Source organism: Apteryx mantelli, chromosome 18 (genome assembly GCF_036417845.1).
Source record: "Apteryx mantelli isolate bAptMan1 chromosome 18, bAptMan1.hap1, whole genome shotgun sequence".
Classification (NCBI taxonomy): domain Eukaryota; kingdom Metazoa; phylum Chordata; class Aves; order Apterygiformes; family Apterygidae; genus Apteryx; species Apteryx mantelli.
Window position 1 is genome coordinate 14,434,024 of NC_089995.1, and position 21,973 is coordinate 14,455,996.

General features: G+C 40.4%; 1 protein-coding gene across 1 annotated transcript in view; it reads left to right on the plus strand.

The window, feature by feature from the left end:
* Positions 1 to 7,043: 7,043 nt before the first annotated feature.
* Positions 7,044 to 21,973, plus strand: part of PHACTR3 (phosphatase and actin regulator 3) — a 118,265-nt gene continuing 103,335 nt past the window's right edge. Inside the window, exon 1 of the mRNA XM_067307657.1 lies at positions 7,044 to 7,152. Coding sequence (XP_067163758.1) covers positions 7,044 to 7,152 — 109 coding nt within the window. The remainder of the gene's footprint in view (positions 7,153 to 21,973) is intronic.

Consider the following 21,973-nt stretch of genomic DNA (forward strand, 5'->3'; position numbering starts at 1 on the left):
TGCTTTCCTTCATCAAGATGGTCTCCATTTCAAACCTGAACCAGTCCTGAATCTGAAAAATCTCAGTTGTGCAGAGTCTGTGATAGCAGAAATAAAAATGTTTTGCCTTCTGGTAAACTGATAAATTACAGAAAGCAGGACACAGATCTAGTTGGAAACTGTTTGAGGGGAACAAAACTACCAGGAAACAGAAAAATTTTAAATGTTTTTGACAAAATTACCTAAAGAGTTTCTTGGAAAATTGCCAAAGTATATAAATAACATATTTTTATCAGCCTTTTAAACCACTATTTCTCAAATTAGTTCTTCTAAAATGTACTATGAATGGCTATTGATGTTGAAACTCTAAGGACAAACTGACCAGAATTACTTAAATCAGACTTTAATAAGAAAGTAGCAAGCAGTCTTTTTCTTTATAATCTAAAAATCAATTAGTAGCAGATGCTAAGTTTTAGCCCTTTGTGAAGAACCTTTATCTTTACCCACTTAGTGGACTGAGTCAAACAGCTTCTATCTTTTTACCTCTACTTCAACACATCTGAGTGATCTTGAAACACAAATAATGGAGAGTAAGTAACATACATAAGAAAAGCTGACAGACGTACAATTGCTCAATGAAAGGGTTGTGTTAACGAAGAGCTCAGGTATTTCAGGCATGCCATTCAAGATGAGAACTGGCAAAGGAAAAAACACTTCTGAACATACTGCAACCAGGCAGAATAGGTAAAGGATTTGAATGGAACGACCAGATAGCAGCAAATCTGCCCCAGGGCGTATTAATGCCCACAACAGTGTTCGGATCACTATCCTAAAAGCATGAAATGGAGCACGGTGCTTTTTCTGATAAAGTCTCAACTGCAAGCAAATTATATTTCCCATATTTCTTATTTGCTGGACACATAAAGTGAGGAAGATGATTCGTGTGCTGTTGAGAACACCTTCCTGACACTCATTTCACTAATACAGCAAAGTCAGGACTTACGAGCACTTGGGCAAGTTACGACTGTTTTGTTACAAACTCTTCCCCAGCACATATTCATTCTTTTTAACATAATGAGGTCCTAAATTTTTACAAGATTCAGTTAAGACAGACACCAAACATCCAACTGTAGACTATTAACAAGCAAAGGGTTAAAGATTTAGGAAGCACTGTTATTTTCAGCTACTCGGAAGCCATTGGGAAAGCAGCTTTCCCTTCTCCACCAATAAATCAGACAAAAAAGGCTTAACCAGTTGACATGATCAAACTATTAATTAACATTTATATAGTGTCATATGGGCCTAGGATGTCTTAACAAAATGAGGTTCGTGATTCCACAGAGCTAAAGTTAAAACCCAGGGTCAAATACCTGACAAGGTGAGTAAATCCTGGGCAAAGCTGGCAGGGCACAACGCGGGGCAGGACCGGGATCCTCGTGTTCAGCCTCCCCTCACAGTTCGGAGGACACCAACGGGAGGCACGTGGCAAACTCCACAGGCAGCATGTTGCGCAAAATCCTCCCTCAAAGGAAAGCAGGAAATAAACCCCTTTAATGGCATGCACACCGCAGAACTAGCTTCCTTTTTGCGCCAAATGTTAATAGACAGCACAGGGAGGTACCGCGCAGCCCTCGGCCGCCGCCGCGCCAGGTGGCCTCGCGCACCAACGGCCGCTGCCGCCTCACGTGGCCTCGCGCACCAACGGCCGTTAGGGGCCGTCGGGGCCCCGCGCGCACGGCGCCCCCTGGCGCTGCCGCCCGGCACCGCAGGACAGCGGCGCGGGGCAGGGCGGGAGCGCGGGCTCCGCGCCGCCCCGGCCGCCCCTGACTGAGCACCGTCCCTCGGGGCGCAGCAAAAGAGCCTTTCCACGGGGGAAAATACACGTGTTTGGGAAAGGACCTGGCGGAGAGGGCAGACTTGAGGGGCAAATGAAGTCAGCAGAAAATGTTCCCTGTTAGGGGAGCCAGGCGCTCACCCGTGGTGGGATCTCTCGTCCTAGAGATTCCAACCACATTACACTGATTAAAAGACAGATCAGGCATGACGATCAGGTATTTTTCTCACCCTTAAAGTATGTCAAAGGACAACTTATTGATTTAAAGTGGAATTTTCTGACTCTAATGATAAACTTTTTCTGGGATCTTACACAGCATTTTTGGATATTTACAACAAACTCCAGATTCTTTATGCTATTTCTTTTATCCTTGAGTCTAAAACCTGCATCTCATGTTATGAGTTTAATAAATACTTCACTGGGTTTTCCTATATTAATTAGTATTGCCTACAGAGTGCAAATTGTATTAGATATTGTCTTCAGACCTCCCATGTCTACAGTTTTTCCGCAGTATCTGATACCATGGAATACTTTGAGAATAAAGGTGAGAATAATAGGGAAATTCTAGCCATGTTCCTCCTCAAGAACACTGTGCCTATTAAAAAAGGAAGATCTGTATAAAGAATATATGTTCCCCAAAAGGCAATGAAGAAAGGAACAAGATTTGGACCTGCAATGTAAGTTAGATATACTCCCCTTTCCCTCAGAAATTTTGAGGTCTCAGGGAAAAAAACAAAATAGAAAGGAAAACCAGATTCACTCCTTCAGCGCTTGAATTGGCACAAGCAGTATTTACATGGCGTATCACCTCCAGCCTCACTGGCTTGGATAGCACTGCAGGAGTCCTCCACTGTCTTCCACACATAGCTGTGCCTAATAATTGTGTGCAAGAAGCAGGGAAAAGGCAGCTATCACATCCCTGTAATTCTCTACTGGCCTTTTGCATGTCACAGATGTTCCCTCCCCATAAACTGTTACGTTGTTGTTGTTACTATTATAAGATGCATAATTTGGAATCACTGAAATAAAGTATAGGTTCACGTTCTCTTTGTCATTGCACTGCTACCTAGAAGGACTTATGTGAGCAGAGCTGTTTGTCAAGAAGGCAGGCAGCTGAGCTGACTGTCGTCTCTTACATTTTTCCCCTGCCTCCTCCTTTCCTGCTCCTTCAGTCATCATAAAATGACAGACAGAGCAGTACAGCTGTGAGAGAAAGCAAATATGAAAATTAGATGGGCAATTCCTAGAATAGCTCTTAAGTATCAGAGATGTTAAATGTGAATATGTACCTGAAGCCACCAAAAACAAATCCCCCATGCTTATTCATTTTTTATTTTCCTTCCATAGTAGCAATTACATCATCATGCTTTGGAGAAGACATCTTTCCAGCCTTCATCGTTACAAAGTTATGACTTCTGGATGATACTTATATCTGTTCTCAGAGACATGCATTTATTTTATCTTCTTGATAAATACAGGTTCAAAATATGCCCTATGTCCTTTTACCAAGATACATCTGAGGGGGGAAAAAAACAACAAAAAACAAAAACCCACAAAGCAAATAGAGACAGCAGCCTTTCTGAGCATTCATCTTTACTGTTAGTATAAGCATACTGAACTATGACAGGCTGTCATAAAATCTGAAAAGCTAGGTTAAGAATCATAAGCAACTGAACAAATGCTTTATCTTGCTGCACCTAAGAAAATTGCTCTGAGCAAGGATATTTTTCCCTTGGTCATCGAAACAACTTTAACATTAAAGTTGATATCGTCAATCAAAATGTATCCTGAGCTGATTTTTCTTTCTGTGCTGTTATTCAAAGATCAGAGCTATGTTCAGAGATCACATATGGGCTTCATATCAATGAAAATGAGGTTGTTCAATATTCTGCTGACTCAAGAAAAACAGCATGGGCATGACTCACCTCTTTCTCCTCAGAGAATGACTCCATTTCTAACACACACTAGTATTTGTTTTATATAACTATATCATGAAACAGGAGTTCAGCTGTCTACCAAACAGAAGTCACATGAACCAAATCATGCTTTTACACTCTGATTACGTACATATAATGTACATATTGCATTTTTTAAATTTCTCAAGGGAAGGTATGTCTCATGGAAATGCATTGGTTTTGTTTGTGAAATGTGCATAAAGCTAAATAAAGTTTATCTTGTGTTCCTTGTATTGATATTTCATTTTAAGAAGTATTTTTTGCCACTAAATGGATTCCAATTGCAGAAATATCACATGCCACTAAATTAGAAAGAAGTCTAACTTTTCATCATAAAGATCAAAGGCTGGATATCCATTGAGAGGAAAAAGAGGTATCAGTTCAGTGTACTTACTGGAAAATGTTGCAAACTTATTTACCACAAAACTGTTGTAGACAGAAAATAGAGAGAGAATTATGTTACTAATTATGGCAGCTCTGATGCTGCAAGTATTTTTGTCACATTTATAGAATTATATCAAGTAGTAAAAGGGAACTTAAGGACAGTTTTTACAATTTTGCATGTGTTTAGCACCACAACTAGAACCAAGTTTAGCTTCCTTATGACTTTCAGAGGTATTTACACATCAAAATACTTGCATTATATTGGTTGCTGCTTGCCTCCAACTTTTATTTACTTCAGCAAGCATGCTCAATTCCTTGTGGCATTCATCCTTCAACATGGAGAAAATGCTTTGCCTCAAATGTTTTCTCTCATGGATAAGCTTGGGGTTTGCCCCCAGAAAGACTGTGGAAGCTACTTTAAGGTCAGAAAATAGAGAGTGGAAATAGACACATTATTATTAACATGAAACTAAAAGACATGCATGTAAACATACTTTTTTCAAAACAGACAATATTTAGCACTATAGGTTTAAATAATTTAACACAATTTTTTAAATTGTAATTGGCTCTAGAGGAAAAGGGGTACAAAACACATCCCAACATCTTTAAAGCATCCCTTAAAGAACTGTTTTGTTTTTATTTGCTTGTTTGTTTCCTCAGGGATGTTTTATGGCATGATAAAAATGGCTCATTAGCTGTCTTTTGGAATTACAGTGAGCTGTTTTGCTCACAAGGCTTAGAAGTCATTACAAAAACTGATACTAAAAATGTGTCAAAATTGCAATATTAAACTCTCAAAAAACTACAGAATGCCCCTGCTACCTTCATTTATTCTCTTGCATTATGATACAGCTTTTGATTACACTACCACATGCTACTTTTTCCTTAGGATCTGCCTTATACAAAGCAAAAGGGGATAGTACTCATTGAATGAGGAACTCTGATATTTTGCTTTAAACCCCTTGTTCAATTTCTGTTCTCATGACAGTATTCAAACTCACTATTATATGCAGCAGCTTATCCTAGCCATGGGCAGACATCACCAGAAAAGCCATACTCAGGCCTTGTTCAAATGCAGTCTTCGAAGAATTTTGTTATCAACCACTATATTAAATGAATGCCCACAGATTTCTTTTTTTTAAAAGGTCACTAAGTTGACCAAACGTCAAGAAATACCTAGTCCAAAGGTGACTTCCCGAGGGAGATGTGTGCAGCTGACCATCTTTGAAACCCCTGCTTCAAGACAAAAAGGCAAATACAGTTCTCAATGTGATAGACATGAGGGGGTTTTGTTGTTTTTAGAAAAGTTTCCTTTGCTCCTACTTTCAGAAATGGCTAAAGCATACTTGCTTTAGTTTCTGTAAAAACAAAATATGTATACAAATAAATAATTAAGTTAATGGAAAGTTTTCTGACACAGAAAGTTCCATCCATAATATATGGCAGATTTATACCCATCTTACAATGGGAAGCATCAGGCAACTTCACCTCTAGTCGTTGCTACCAGGTCAGCCTAAGAAGTCTACTTGTACATATGCATATTCCTTAATACTAGTCCCATACAAAGACAAAAGCGAGGTTTAATACATATTTCTGAACACTACCGTGCTATAATAAATGAAGAGAAAAACTGCATAACCCTAAGGTGCTGCTTGAATGCTCTGTATGACTTCAGATTAAAGAGCGCCTTTGCTTTTTACAGGCCAGTGCTCAGCAAAGGAGACACCACCTGGAGCACTGAGCACACGAGCAGCCCCCTGCTGGCACCCCCCCCCCCCCCAGCGGGAGGTCAATCACCTCCGATTTAACAAAAAACAGCACAATTGCCCCGTTCTTGTTTTCAAACAAATTCCCAAACGAAAACGCTTAGACGAAATATCCCATTTCAGTGAAACCACTGCTAAACACCCCCTTATTACCAAACACCCCCAGGCCTAAAGCGCAACCCACGCGCGCGCCCGGTTTAAGCCGTTCTCTGGAGAACTCGCTCCCGAGTCGCGCTGCGGGGCCGTTTCCCCCAGCGAGGCGCGGACGGGACCGCCACGCTCCCCCGGCGCCTCGCCGGGGATGAATCGGCACTTTCTGACCGAGGGGAGGAAAAAGAGGAAAAAAAAAAAACAGGAAACCCCCCCACACACACACCCAAAACCCACGGTCAGAAACGCTCCCCACGGGCCCGGGCGGGCACAGACGCCTCCGGCGGGCCAGGGCGGCGGCCTCCCCACGGCATCGAGCCCGTCGCGCCGGGGGCCGCTCCAGCTCCCGGCGAGGGCGGCGGCGGGAGAGCTCGAGGGGGCCCGGCGCGGCCCCTCACGGCACATCACGTCACGGCGTGGCGCGGCGCGGCGCGACCCTCGCCCCACAGCCCGCGCGCCGGGGCGGGGCGCGGCACCTCCCCGCCGTCACGTGCCCGCGGCGCGGGCGGCGCCCGGACGCCGCGCGCACCTGCGGCGGCCCCCGCCTTTGTGCAGTGCAGGTGCGGCGCCCGCCCGCCGGGCCCCCCCCCGCCGTGACGTCACGCGGCCGCGCGCGGGGCACGATGGGAGAATCCCCATGTTTTCCGACAGATGCTCCCGGCGGCGCGGCGGCTTGAGGCGACGCCGCGGGCAGCGCTCGGCGGGAGGCAGGGGACGGCGGCGGCGGCGGCGGGCCCGCGCCCCGGCTCTTCCCCACCGCCCCGGCGGCATGGCCCGCCCCGCCGCGGCGCCGGCGGCTGCCCCCTGAGCGCCGCGCCGCAGCCTGCCCCCGGCGCCGGCGAAGATGCTGCCGCGGCTGGGCTTGCCCGGCTGACGCCCCGCCGCCGCCGCCGCTCCCCGGCCGCCGCCGGCCCCATGCGCGCCGCCTCCTCCTCCCCCCGCCTCTGAGCCGCCCGCCCGCCCGCCCTCCACCTCATGGCCGCGTCCGAAGAAGGCACCGGGTGCTTCCTCCCGCGGGGCAGGTCGCAGAGCGACCCCAGCATCCTCACCGAGCCCGCGGGCCCCGCCGCCCCGCAGCACCCAGGTAAGGGCCCGGCGCGCGCCCCCGCGGCGGCGCCTCCCGACGGGCACCGCCGGCTCCGCGGCCGCGGCTCGCCCCGCGCTCGGCGGCGGCTTCGGCGGGGCGGGGGGCACCGGGGCTGATAAGGCGGACGGGAGCAGGCTGTTTGCCTGGGATCACCATGGCGACGAGAGGAAGCAGGGCCGTAATTAAACGCTTTCTCCCCGCAAGAAGGTAATTTTCACTTCACGGGGAGAAGTGTAATCTTCTTAGGAAGTGTAGTCACAGAGGGTGGTGCTGGAGGGATAGGGCTGAATTGCTGGAATATAAATAGAATACTGTGATTAGGGGTTGGGTTTTTTTCTCCCTTAAAACTGGCTAATGATGTTTCCAGCCTAACTTTATTTTGAGGAATAATTCTAAATGTCTGTTGGTGGTGACTCAGTAATTTCAGACTGTCACAGTCTAAGCAGTGATGACCCCTTTAGAAAAAAAAGAAACTTGAAAAACTACATCACTTCAATGTGATGCAGTCACTTTAATGTGATGTGACTGCAAGGAAAGGTCCAACAACAACCTGGAAGCAAAGGCTAAGAGCCAGCTTATATAAACCTAGAGATCATGCAAGAATAGGAAGGGTTCTTCATGAGAAAAGGGCTAACCGAACAAAACGGTGGGGACAAACATAGCATGAGACAATGAATGGGATGTTGATCATCACTGCCTGGTACACTGAACTGTGCACCTAGAAAGGGGTTTAGGTTTTGGGTCAGGCACGATCAACCTGGAAGAGACAGTCCCTGAATGCAATTTTGGCTTGGACGTTAGTTCCTGCTTTTTTCAGATTATTGAGTAAATAAAACATTCGAGTCTCCTTTGAAAGACCTGCTACAGTGCTTCCTTCTGAACCAATGAAGATATTAATATTTGTGACTATTTCAGGTTTTCTTATTTATTTGTCTTACCAAGAAATTCTGAGCACCTTGTTTTGCAGTGAAATACAAATTAAATTAACAGAAACAATAGATAATTTATCTCTGATGCCCAACTGTTCTGATACCCTAAGTAAAGGGAACAAAGGACTCTTCTAACATGAACTGCTCGACTCACTCCCAAAGGGGCAATCCTGACTGAAAGAGGAATGTATGTTTCTGCCATTTGATTTCTGAAAGCAGAAGTGACTGATGAAAGGAAAGGCATATGAAATCTCAGTTTTAACTCCTCCATGTTATTTTCTGCTAGTCAGTAATTCTGATATTTTTGAAATATGCAACAGAGAATGTATACAACATGTCCGACATATAGACAGAATATTTAAAAATGTTATGTTTTTTGTAAGGAGAAAGAACTATCAGTACAAAGTAGTATTTTCCCCCCTAATACAGAATTCATCAGATAAGACAGTGTCCCATTGCATGGCAGAAGCTATACTAATGCCCAAGGAAAGATGTCTTTTATGGTATCATGATATACAAACAATATGTGGAAAGAAACAAAAGGTGATAAGTAGATATGGGTTTTGTGCAGGATTGCATTAAGTAGGTATAAATGGTTAGTGAGTATAGTTAGCAAGTTTGATAAGCTTTTCAGGTTTTCCATCTATTTTAAATTAATTTATCAAACAGTATTGGGCGCCTGCATGTCTAAAATTGATACTGAGATGAACAGATATTATTTAAATAATATTTTACCACAGTAATACCACACAGTATTGTAAGTAATTACTCAGTCTAGGAGCACATACATTCATGGAATCAGCTATTCAAAAAACTGAAAAATAATTTATACAACTGTAAGAAATATATATGCCAAAGCATATAATTGTGTTTTTATCTTACTTTATTGTTCTACAAGATAATTTTGTTATCATTATAGTATCAATGCCATCATCTATGGACTCTAAGTCAAAAGAAAGTCTTAGGTGCACTAAATGGTACAAGGTGTGTGTTTACATCCCAGCCCTGCTGGCAGATAAGCCCTATAGAGGAGGACAGAAATAAATTTTCTATTTGACAATGTAGGATTCCTTGTTTGTTCAAAAACTAAACATGCATTTTTATTTACATTTAAATTGTACATTTAAATTATATAGACAAATAAGACAATAGTAAAGTAAGAATATGACTGAAGGCTCCCTACAAAAACATTCCTACTTTCGTGTGGCATTTGAATGACACTATATTCCTGCCGGAGACACAGTCTTATTTTGTCGTAACATTTTCTTGAACACATGGTGTGGTCAAGGATTATTCTGCACCAATTCATCTGTCCATGTCTACTCTAGGAAAGTATATCGAAGTAGGGAATGTGGTAATAGATGAAGCCAGCCTGTTTTCTAAAGATTTTCCTGCTGTTCGCATGGATTTTGTTTGAAGATGCAATTTATATTCCTCTTCTTGACCTATACAGTTAACAGTATTTTTTTTTAACCCAGCTTTACCCAGGAAAATTCAATGGCACCAGACAGCTGAGAATGTAGAGGTGGTAGCATATAGCTTTTCATGTATTTACCTAAGAACATTGTCTGACGCAATGCTTAATTTTCCCTTCTGTCTTGAAACACCAGCTTAACAGTTGTGTTGACTGTACACAGCAAGGTTACAAGACTTGCCTGCTGTCTTGCAGGAGTTCAGAATCCTTTATCACTGGACCACATAATTCCTTTTATCTGATACTGAGTAATGTAAACATCAGACTCAAGGAACTTGGGATGAAGAGGCTGCAGATGGCAAGTGTTAGTTCACCTTCCTATTGTAATCTGTTTAGCTTTCATTTGCAACTTTTTCATGGACTATCACTTGAGGTCAAATCTCAAAGGGAGTTTCCCACATGTGACTAAAGCTACAGGGCTTTTAGGAGGGGAAAAAAAAAAAAGCTAAAAAGGACTCCCTCTTCTTACAGTAGTAGCACACAATAACTAAGTAACTAGCTGGTTCAAATAGCCTTATGTTGATTTTCCCGTTCTGGAAGCTCACAATCCTGACTGATGCCAGTGAAAGCTGAAATTACTCCAAGCTTCAAACAATCAAGGCTTCTTGATAAAGCTTCTTATCTAGTGTATTTTTCTTCACAAAGCATTCACTGTAGAAATGGAAAGCTATTTTATTACCTTGATTTACTAGAACAGATGTTATCTTGACAGACCACAGTGAATTTCATAACTAAACGTGTAAAAAAAAAAAAAAAAAAAAAAAAAAAACCCCTTAAAAAATTAACAGATACTACTAGCATCTTATTAAATGTTCCTGTAGTAAATAAGATAAACAAGGTGTTCAGTACGCTGGACTAGAGGCGGTTAATAGTTACTTATACTAAAACAGAGATACAAATTTGCTGATTTAGATCCTTCACATACAGCTTTAATTAAACAGCAGCTCCTCACAGTGATCAATTAATATATCACAGTCATGGTCTGAGAAGGAAATATGGCCTTTAGTTATCTGTAGCAGGCTTTACTGACAAATAGACAATTTCCTCCAGCAGTTAAATGGTGCATATAGCTCCTATTCTTAGTGCAGGGAATACTGGAAGCAGTATAAGAAAGGTAAGAAGGAATGAATGTTCCTTTGTTTTAATTGAATTGGTTATTTTCTCCTTTAAGATAAATAATACGTTTTAGCCTGTTATTTAAGGTGTATTTTATGAGAATTAATGTAGTGCAACAAACACTGGACTTCTTATTTCAGTCTTAATTTAAGCACACTGTCGCATTAAGTGTGCAAGCCTTAGAGAGTAATACATTCCGAACTTGAGAAACTCACCTCAAAATACTTGTGTCTTACTTAACTGTAGACTATCTTTAGCCTGTGCTGTCTTTAAGAAGGTTAATTTCACTTCTGTTATTGTGCCATGACTTACTGCCAGATTCATGGGAAATGAACCACAATCAGCACAACTTTCATTTGGAAATCCTCATAGGAAAGATTTTTAAAACCAGTAGCATCTTTCTGCTGCCAATTAAGAAAATTGGGAGAAGGCCAGAACATCCTATTGTATCAGTTTTTATATATCAACAACTTATTTGACTGCAGATATGGCATTACCTCTGAGCTGAAAAAGTCAGCTGTCTAGACTACGCAAAACTACTCTAGAAAATATTACATCCTGCCATAACTTCGAGAGAAATGTTGAGAGGCAGTTATGAAAACTGATAAAATACTAGTTACAATCTAATTAAAAAAAATTAAAAGGTGAGGGATATTGATTCAAACTCTAAAAGACAGTATCACATAAGAAAACATAATGCAAAGAGGGATTTCATTAATCTCAGAGATCATAGTTTTCTTTTTTTTTTCCCCTTCCTTTTCCCATCCCCCATCTCTCCAGGGAAGGATCAAGAGAGAAAGGAGAGTCTAAAGAGGCCAGGGATATGAAATTCAAAACAGATTTCAACATGACCATCTATTTGAGAGACAGTTTCAGGAAACCAAAATGTTGGTCTCATTATATCCTTCCAGCAGTCAAAGGGCATAAAAAAGATTGACAGTCTCATTTGGTTTGTAGTCATAGAAAAAATAGGACTCCACAGAATGAAGAAGAGCACTCCATGTCAAAGCTAGGCATTACCTGAGAAGAAACAGACAACCATGACAACATGAAAATGCCATCCCCCCAGCAGTTTGGGGATAATCCATTTTAATTTGCAGAAGTATACATTGGTGCTATTACATTTTGCTCTTTATACTGCTACTTTTCCTCTCTGGCACCATCCAATTAAAGAATACTTTTTCTGGAATGGCATTACTGAGTTCTTCAGTAGACCTTGCCAATGGTCCCCTGTATCTGCCTTCTCCTCCAGTGTAGGATCTGTATCAAGGCAAGGAGCTGTTGCAGTGCAAACAGTAGTGTTAGATCTCATTAACAGCTGTATTAACCTAATTTCTAGCATTCTAGTTGGAGAAGACAGATGAAGCACATGATGAAGGAGAGAAGGAGGATTCTCAGCCACTACACTATGCCATAGCGTGCTTCAAGATCTGGCAAGTTAAAGCTACTTCAAAATAGTTGTTCCAGACATGTACAACTATGTTGCTGCCAGACACTGATTCACTTTTTTTTTTCTACTGATACCGCATGTAATCAGAAGCCCTGAGAACTAAATTAAGTTGAGGGAGATAATAACTGCATAAAACTTTAAGCTCCCTCATCACTGTTTCTAGTTATGATAATTCTAAAGTTTTGTAGCAAGAAACATTCTTGTAAGTAATTTTCCAGGATGCTAAGAGACTTGATGTGTTTTTTTTCCTTTCATATTGTTTCTCTTTGGACTGAAAGATGACCTGTTACCCAGCAGTCTTGTATGCAATATAAGGACATCAGCCATGCAATAAGGCCTTAGGGAAAATCATGATGAAATAAAACATTAAGTATAGAAATACTCTATATCTCTTGGCTTTTTTTTTTTCTTGTTTAAAGCTGTAAGCTAGCCTGGATGGACTGTGTCACTCCCTGCATATGTCTACTATTGGTTTCCCATAGCCTTTCAGGGTTGATTTACACTGCTAAAGGTTTTAGTTAACATTAATTGCTGCCGTATTCATTCTTTCAACAAGTTTCTTCAGTTTGAGTCTCATGCATAGTGTTAGGGAACTTTGTAGCAATTGGAAAGCTATGCTTTTCCTCCTTTTTAGCCATCAGGACAGTGCACTGGTTGATTGAATGATGTTGGAAGCTATTGACTAGAGAGGTTTGAAAACTCAACTTAATTGCATATTAAAAGCAAAGTGTAGTAGGTTTGGGCTGCAAATGCTTGTAAGGAAAAAAGGGAAGGCAAGGAGAAGCAGGGGTACAACTGGAGTGCAGACAGATTGGTGCCAGCATTCTGAATCTGCTCCAGTGATTTTTGCTGCAAATTGCGTTCATTCTATGCCCATCATTCAGAAAAAACATTTAACCATATGCTTAACTTAAAACATGTGCAGAAGACTCATGCAAAATGATAGCAGAGTGAGTATCAGGACAGGAAAAGATGCTGTTGGTGCCCTGCCTGACAGTTGGATGGTGCTGTCATCCTTTGGAGGTCATTTAGACTACTGCAACTTAAATCAGGGACTTACAGGTTTAGCCATGACGTGTTTAGTCATTACATTAATTTTCAATTTTGATATTAACAGTTGAGCCAAGCCAAGTATTGAATGTGTTTCTCCCACCAGAATGATTCTGGTCTGGATTTCATTGTCCCGTATCAGCCAGTGAGTTCTGTTAACAGAGTTTCTTTGCCCTGCATCATATTTCTTCTGGAATAAGTGTGTCAGGTCTCCTACATTCTTTCCCCAAAGTATTAATTTATGACTGAAATTAAATAAACTAGGCAGTGTTTTTGCTCCAGTTTATGACTTTACCTTATTTTTTGTATATAGGGAGCTTTATTATATTTTAAGTTCCTTCACTTAAAGTCAGAATGTTTCTGTTTTAATCCAGCCAACAGGCTGCCAGCAGAAACTTACTGTTCCACATATATTTAGTTTCTCATATGATACCACAGGGACTATACTCAGGGATAGAAGCATTCAGGAGGGACTAGAAACATACAGAACATTAATTTACGTTCCAATTTAATATGCCATTTCCTTCTACTCTGAAATCCAGATTTCAGTCTTATAAGACTCCCCAAAACATTTGCTATTTGAGGGAATGTGCAGTGAGACTCCTTCACGACGTAGTACCAGAAAAATCATCATGGTATTACCAAGTACTGCAATGCTAATTATTGTTTTACAAAGGGGTCACTGTGCTTTTTGGAAGCTTGTTTTCTTTCTCATTAAATCCCCAGTCCCTTGCTGATTTGATCTAACTGGACACCAGGTCCCTGTCCTGCAGAGGAACTTCACTGGAAGCACAGAACTCCCTTCTCTTCTCCGTCTTTCTGTGGTAGAGGATCTCCTACCCTAGAGCCCCCTCCCCAGTGCACGACTCACCATGTGGCAGCTCTTCTCCAGCAGTTCCAGGAGAGGAGAGTAATCTCCCCATCTCTGGAGAGGAGAAAGGGCATAGGGCATTGGGCAAGCTGCACAGGTGGGGCAGATGCGTGCACCACCACAGAACCAGCACCTAGTCATTTCACTACTGCCCGTATTTAGGTTTGTGACGATGGTGTAGTATCATTCTGTCAAACATCACTCAGCAAGATGCATGCTTAACACATGCTCTGCTTTAAGCTGGCTGCCTGGTTATTTGACTAACTGGAACTGGAACTACCTAGTTTGGTTTTTGGGACTCAGGACAGAAGTTGGGGAAGTTACATTTTAATACTGCTTTTGCAGTAGTTGAATGAGATCAGTTAATACGTATACTGTTCATGTTGAGGGGTTTCTTTTAGGCTTTTCCAAGTTTGGACTGTTCCCAGTCTCCCACTAAGGAGACTTAGTGGTTAGCCAAATATTAGAGTTCTGTAAATGAAATATAGAACCTTAATGGGAAAAAGAAGTATTTTACATTTCTCTTTTTTTCCCTAAATCTCAAGTTGGCAGGTAGTTTGAATGTTACTGGAAAGATTTTTTAAACCATTTAAACCTCTTTATTCAAGAAGTGGAAATACTGATTACATAGCATCATAACATAGACTGGATTTATATGAATCAGGTCAGCTTATGGGAAATACCTGAAGTATTGTTTTATGAACTTCTTTTCCATATATAGAAACCTCTGAATCCCTGAGTAATAACTGATGATCCTGTTTTCCTCCTAGCTTCACAATAATTTTTTCTGAGCAGAAAGATTGGACAGAATCTCACCTTGAAATGTGGATGCTTACGGGACTGTCACACAATGCAAATGTGCGTTCTTCTCCCACATTACAGAGAGCCAGTGCACTACTACTCTGTTATTCCAGGTGCCTGTTAGTTCTCTTATTCTCAGTTCTACTAGCAAAACCCTTGGGGCACATACAAGATTTGGTCTAAACTTGAGTATCAGAATTTGAGTAGGTAGCCTATTACGTATCAGTGAAAAGCATTTTCGCTAGTTATCTGATCTAGCAGTTCTGGAGATCTTTCTAATATCCCTTGTTTCCCTGTTTGAGTTAGAATTAATTTCTTAGGTCTAGAATGTTTTAAATATTATCTTCCCTTGTTCCTGGGAGTCCTCTCCCATGCACCAGAAGGAACCTTGTTAGGTATGCACAGGTTTCTCTTCACAGTTAGGTTTTGGTTGCAGCTACAGTATTTTGGCATTAAAAGCAGTAGGGATGGCATTGCACACTGTGCAAACAATGCAGGATTGATTTTTTTCTTGGTATCTTAGATAATACATTTGCATCTCATTGAAAGAAATCTTAGGTCTTGAGTATACAACCTTCAAAGCATGCTTTATGAGAGAAAAAGTGCTTTTTCAGAGTTGCAGTATCCCATAGATCACACAGAAAAGTATTACAAGTCTCTTCTATACTCTCTACAAAGGGCGTTTCTGTTTCCCTCCTTAACTCTTCAGATGTTTTCATGCGTCATAACAAAAACTATCACAGATTACAAAAAAAGATTCAGGCTCAGATTCTCCAAACACGGATGTCTAGTCTGAGTAATATCTAGGGGCCGTAACTGAAATAGATAAATGATTATGCCAGGTACTGTGCAGCATATAAAGAGAAACTGTTCCTGCTTTAAGTAGTTTGCAATCTAATTAAAAAAAAGAAAAAACCCAAACAGAAAACAGTGGATTAAAAGAAGTGTTTCTCTCATTTTACATATGGGGAACTGAGATTTAATAACGGTCTTGTCTGGGTTTCTTTAGGAAGCCAGTGGCACCACTGAAAGTTGACTCTGGACTTCTCAAGTCCCAGTAGTATGCATTAACCACAGAAATCATACCCAGCAGGACTATTGTTGTGGTGAAAGTTAATCATGTATCTAGGTGTTTCAGAGTCCACTAGTCAACTCATGAAAAAGTTGGAAGGGAGAAGAAAAAATATTTTATATAGAAAAGGAAATCAGTTCTCACTGTAAGGTCAGACAACTTTGATTTGATTTTTTTTTTTTTTTTATAATATAGTTGCAATTTCTTGTTCTGTAGCTTCTAGTGCTTGATGTTACTAACAATAGAGAAGACGGGTTAGGCAAGGATATTTTGGAAATTTGATGAATTAAGAAAAAACATTTTGAAACTCTGCTCTTTGATGCAAAACATTACACTGGGAGAGTTTATTTAAGATCACAGGTGAGATGGGATCTATTTGTCCCTCTCCCCCTGCCAAAACTGTGAGTAGGTATATATACACCAGTTTCAACAGGGATGGAATTAAAAAAGATTGAAATCAGTAAACAAACATCCCTTTCCTAAATTAGGCAGAATGGGAACTTGAACAGAATGCAAATGCTTTAGTCCATCAGCTATTTCTTTGGAGAACTGGAACCTTTTCTTATTTTTCTCTCTTTGATGTTACAAGCCTTATTTTAAAACAAGAATAAACTCAAAATTTGACTGCATACAATAAGTACAAGAACTCAAACTTAATTTGCACACATAATAATTTGTGCACACAATTAGGTGATTCTCTATGCAAACAAGATAAACGCATATGTCTTCCAAATAATCATAAAACCCCCTTCAGACTTCAGCTATGAACAAAGGAAGATGTTTTAGGATTAGTGAGTCAATTAATGTTTGCACCACACTGAAAACGTAATGAGGTACATAATGCTGAGAGTCATGTTTTTCTGGAAACTGTTAACTGTTTATTTTAGTGGTTAGTTAAGTGACAGTTATATTAATCTTCCGCAATCTTTACATTTGGAACTCTGTTTCAAGACTGTCCAATTACAGCTATAATTAATTGGTTATATCATTTGCTTATTTATAACATTATGGCAATTTTTTAAATGAAATGTGTGGCTTTGTATTGTAAATACCTAGAATCAATTACCCTGGTTTCTCTGAGCAGGCCAGCCTTATACATACCAATGAGTAATAAAGCTAAATATGAAACTTTCATATTTCTTTGAAATATAGCTAGAATTTATATAATAACACAACGGATTCTTTCTACCCATTAAATCCCATGCTTTTGTTTGAAATCCAGGCTGATTTATTGTCTAACATATACACAATTTAGATGTGCCCTAGGGAGCACATCATATAACTACTTCAAGCAGGTCAATAACTTCATGCTTGAGTCTGCATTAATATTTCAGTAAGATGATCTTAATCAAAGAGTGTCTTGTCTTGCTTTCTGGAGTACAATAATATCGGCTAATCACACATGGTTCACGCATGCAGACCTATGATTATATCTAAAGAAAGGCTTATCCTTATGCATGAAGCACTTCATGATTGTTGCATTTAATGAAGAGACAGTTCATGTGTTAAATTCCTTTTTTTTTTTTTTTTTTTTTTTTAACATCCTCAAACTGTTCTTAACCAGCAACTGGACATAGATTACAGCATTGCATCAAACCAGTGAAGCCTCCAACACTTTCTGAGGGTTGCTAGATCCCTTGGGCCATGCAGTCTTCCCTGTGCCTTGCCCATACCGATTTATTGTGAATGTCTGTCACATTTCATTCAGTCGCTCACAGAAGCCTGCATCTTACCCCTTACTCAAGCAGCCTGCACTGAGACTTGCTCTTTTAGCCTTACAAGAACATGAGAAATGCTCTACTGGGTCAGAACAGTGGCACATCTAGTCTGGTACACTGTTCTTGACAGTGGCAGTAGGAGATGCTATTTAGGGAGAGCGTGTTGATCTAGCCTTGAAGCTTGACACAGTCTGGAAACAGCAAAGGCGGTCTTGGGTGACTGCATGAACACAGATGAACACAAAATGAAATATTCAGGGTCAATTGGGTGAATCTCAGTTCTCATAACATATGGAAGTGTTGATGCTTTGGGCAAGTTTGCCCACCATATAGAACAACCCTGATCTCTTGGGGGAACTTAGACAAAATGTTAGTTGAAATCAGTCTTCAAGAAAGTTTCTTTGTTTCTGCACGTAGTTTTTAGTTTTTCATCATTAATGATATGAATCTGTATGGAATATTTAGACTGAGCAAAATTTCCCAACAGAAAGGGTTGGCTACTATTTTACAGAGGAATTACACACGCTTCCTTATTTCCAAATCTTGCAGTGTAAGAGATGTGATGAGAGTGCTTTGCAAGAAGTAACTGTGTTAGCCAGAATACATCACCCTCCAGAGTTAAAATGCTTTCAGTTATGCGTGAAGTGCAGAGTTGGGAGAGACAAGGGACAGGAGTGGATAACAGATGGTTTAGGACGAGTCTGGAAAGGCCCCCATATAATATGTAGTGTCACAACATTATTTCATTTGGACCTGAGAACTGACCTTTCGTGGTGAGGAGACAGAGAAAGGAAATAGTTAAGAGAAGGGTTTCTTCTCAACCAGCACACATTATGGCCACTGCTGAACATCCACTTGAGGGACCCCCTGAATTGGGCAGTGTGGGACAGCTGGATTGAGCGCCTTAAAGCCTGACCATCCCAATTTGTTCCAGCAGCAGAGAGAAAGTGACAGCACAAGTGAAGAAAACAGTCACACAGTAGTGTGCCCGAGTCACCGCTAATGGTGGTTCAGAGAATGGGGGGATTTCAGGAACGACTGCAGAAAAGGGGAACAAAGTTTCACCGACTTTCAGTGGCAGCCCTTGGAAATCCCAGTCATTAGGATTATTTGAAAAATTCTGCTCTGTATATGCTAGTTTATCTGCTGTTAACTAAAGCCTCAGCCTCTCTGGGTTGCTGACAATACGTGGTAAAGTACATAACCCTGGCTTAATTGGGTTTCTCTGAAGTTTATGCTTTGCAGATGGAACTTTTATAATTGTGTAAACTCTACATTTATAATGATGGAAGAAAAAACAATCTGAATTAGACTTTTTTCTATTATAGCAGCTATGCAGACTGTGGGCAGCAGCTTTTGGGGACTGCAGAGATTTCAAGGAGAAGGGCATCCTATTCTCAGAGCAGTTCAGCTTAGCTTTGGCTGAAATGTTTTTTTCCATCACAGTTGGTCATTTGATTTTGCTGTAACAATTTTGTAATAATTTTTTGCAAAATGCCTAGAAGCAGACAACTAGTACTAATATTAGAATACTAGCTATGCGGAGAAAACTCTAGAAAAGAGAAAATGGAGCTTAGTTCTTTGCTCACGCAAGTTCTCCACTTGTTTACCATGAGCTTAGAATGATTCATTTCTTGTTTACACTCAAGAAAATGAATGGGAAAATCAGAACTCAGATAAACTCCTCATATCACTTCATATTTCACATATGAAATATTTAACTCTAGGGAACTTAGCAACCTGTAACACTGCTTCCTGCAAGTGAGGAATGTACGTGTCACCTGGGAATCCCTTATCATATAGGAACACAACATAGGTCCTGAAGAACATACTATTTTTACTGTAAACTACTGATACTAATTCAGAACTGGATTATATGATACAGAAAATTACATCTTCGCTAAAACCATGACTCTGCTAGATCTGTAATAGCAGCAAATATCAGCTATTGCCTGAGGCTAGTTTACTTGAACCCTCAGAGTAGTGGTTAACTTAACAGATGACATGATCAGATGCATATTTTCTTAAGGCAAACATAGGGTATGTGAACAACAGCTGTCAAGATAGATAGCAAATATATCTCTTAGTGTTATGGTGTATGTTTTCTGCTGTATTTCAACCAGAAGAATAAGCTGAAAGGAAGCCAAGTGAAATAGATCATTTCGACAAGCAAAAGTACAAAGAAGTGGCCTTCAAAAATCCAGAATATTCTGCATGAATGAAATTATATTAAGATGGGCCCTTAACTCTTCATAGAAATGTATCCTGTATCTCCCTTCTTTAGTTCAACAAACTATCTTTGAAGACACAGGCTGGTCCGTAACACTGCTGCTGTGGCTAGTGATGTTCCTCCTATCTCCCCGAATTAAAGCTTTCCTCCACTCTTTTGTACTCTTGTGAGAAGGTAGAATTTGTTGTAACTTTTTACTTACTTTCCAGTCTGTTTTCTCTACTACATTTTTTTTCACTTTTCTCCCATCTAGCCTGAGTTCTCCTCTTAGCCAGCACTTTTCTTCAGCTTTAGCAAATGCAGCAGCTCCCTGCTCCAGATGACTTTCTCCTGAATTGTTCCTTTGGGAGCAGAACGGGTGTTACTACTGCAAAAACAGAGAAACCAACAAAGCCTGCTTTCCTGTGGTTTCAGCATTTTCAGTCCGCAGTTTGACCTTATACTGTCAAAAATCTCAATTGGATCCTCTATTGTCTAATGAAGTGTTGGCCTGACTAAAAATTTTTCCCCTGGGGCGCTCATAGTCTCTCCCTGTGTGGATGCTTTGGTTGGTAGCAAAGCTGACCTCACACTGAAGCTTTTCCTTAAAGGTAATACTTAATAGGGTCACTAGTGTCCTTTTTTATGAACTATCCTTTGTTGAAACTTGCCGGTGAGCTCTGAAGTTATCGTGGGAACATGAGATCAAAATAAATAACCCTTGTCTCTGAAAGAAGAATCTAGGACCAAAAAATAGAAGAAGCTGTTTTCAGTAACTTGCTGTTCCATTTATATTTTTCTTAATCTTGCTCTCATAACACTATTTCTAGGATTTGTTTAAACTTTATTCCAACACACCAAAGGCCTCTGTTTATTCTACCAACCTCTTGGAAAAAACCTGCCCTATCACCTGGGCCATTACTCATCTATCTTTGGGAGACGATGTTTTATATAATCATCTCTCTTTTGTCCTGCACTTGCAAAAAATTTAAGCCACTTGCCATGCTGGATATTAATATTTCTCTGCTAGAGCTGCCCATTCCCACTGAGCATTTTAGACCTATTTTTTGGTCTTTCATTAAAAAAACAGACCTGCCAGGAGCTTATGCATTTTGAGATCCTGATTTATTTGGCTCTTCCAATAAAGTGGTTTTAAAAGAGTTATGTTATTGAATGTGTTTTTAGCAGCTCAGACACAATCAAAGCGTCACTAAAGTCAAACCCACTCTAAATGTTGGAAGGGGTGTGTATAGGATGATGCTTTCACTCTACCCAAAGGGACAGATCTCTCAGAAAGAACAGAATACACCTTTCTAAATATATGTATTTCTTACTCTATTAAAAGAAATGGAAGCCTACTTCTGGTGGGTTTAATTAATTAGCATTTAATTCCAATTCCCCTCCCAACCCAACTGAAAAATTCCCCTGCAATTTGTCATCAAAGCACTGCAGGATTCTTTTTTAGATCTTGGTAGCTGATATAAAGTTGACTGAGAACAAGAACTACTTTTGAACAGATTAATCTAGATATACATATCCAAGTAGAAAAATATGCAAAAGTAGGTACCCTCGATTTTCAAAACTGACTTTGATTTTAAGTAGTTACTTGAAGAAAAAGGAAAACCTCAGGTATTAGATCATGCTTTTTAAAAAGTACTTATTTAAAAAAAAAATTTTTTTCCTGCTGTATGTTAATGATCTGATTTTTAGTCTGATAGTGTCTGTTAAAATGAAATTATACAGGCTTAGAAATATCTTTTCTGACAGAAAGAGACAGGTTTAAGCATTTCAGGGCCAAGGGGAATGCATGCAGTTTGGGGATTTTGTTGTTGTTATACATCATAACATTCCCATAATACAAGAGAGAATATAGAAATATGGGGTAGTCTTATTTTGTCTGACATTGTAAAGAAAGAAAGATTTAAAGGATTAGTCTTAATAATTTAGCTGTTTCTTTGCAACATATTGTGATATAATAGGAAATAATGTAGTGTGTATCTGAACATAAAAGAGAGCCTCTGGTCAGAATCTTGTTAATGCCAGAAATGATTTAAAACTAGCTAACAGTCCCAGTTTTCTGTCCCAGAAATGACAACACAAGATGTGACACCTCTTATTCCCATACTGC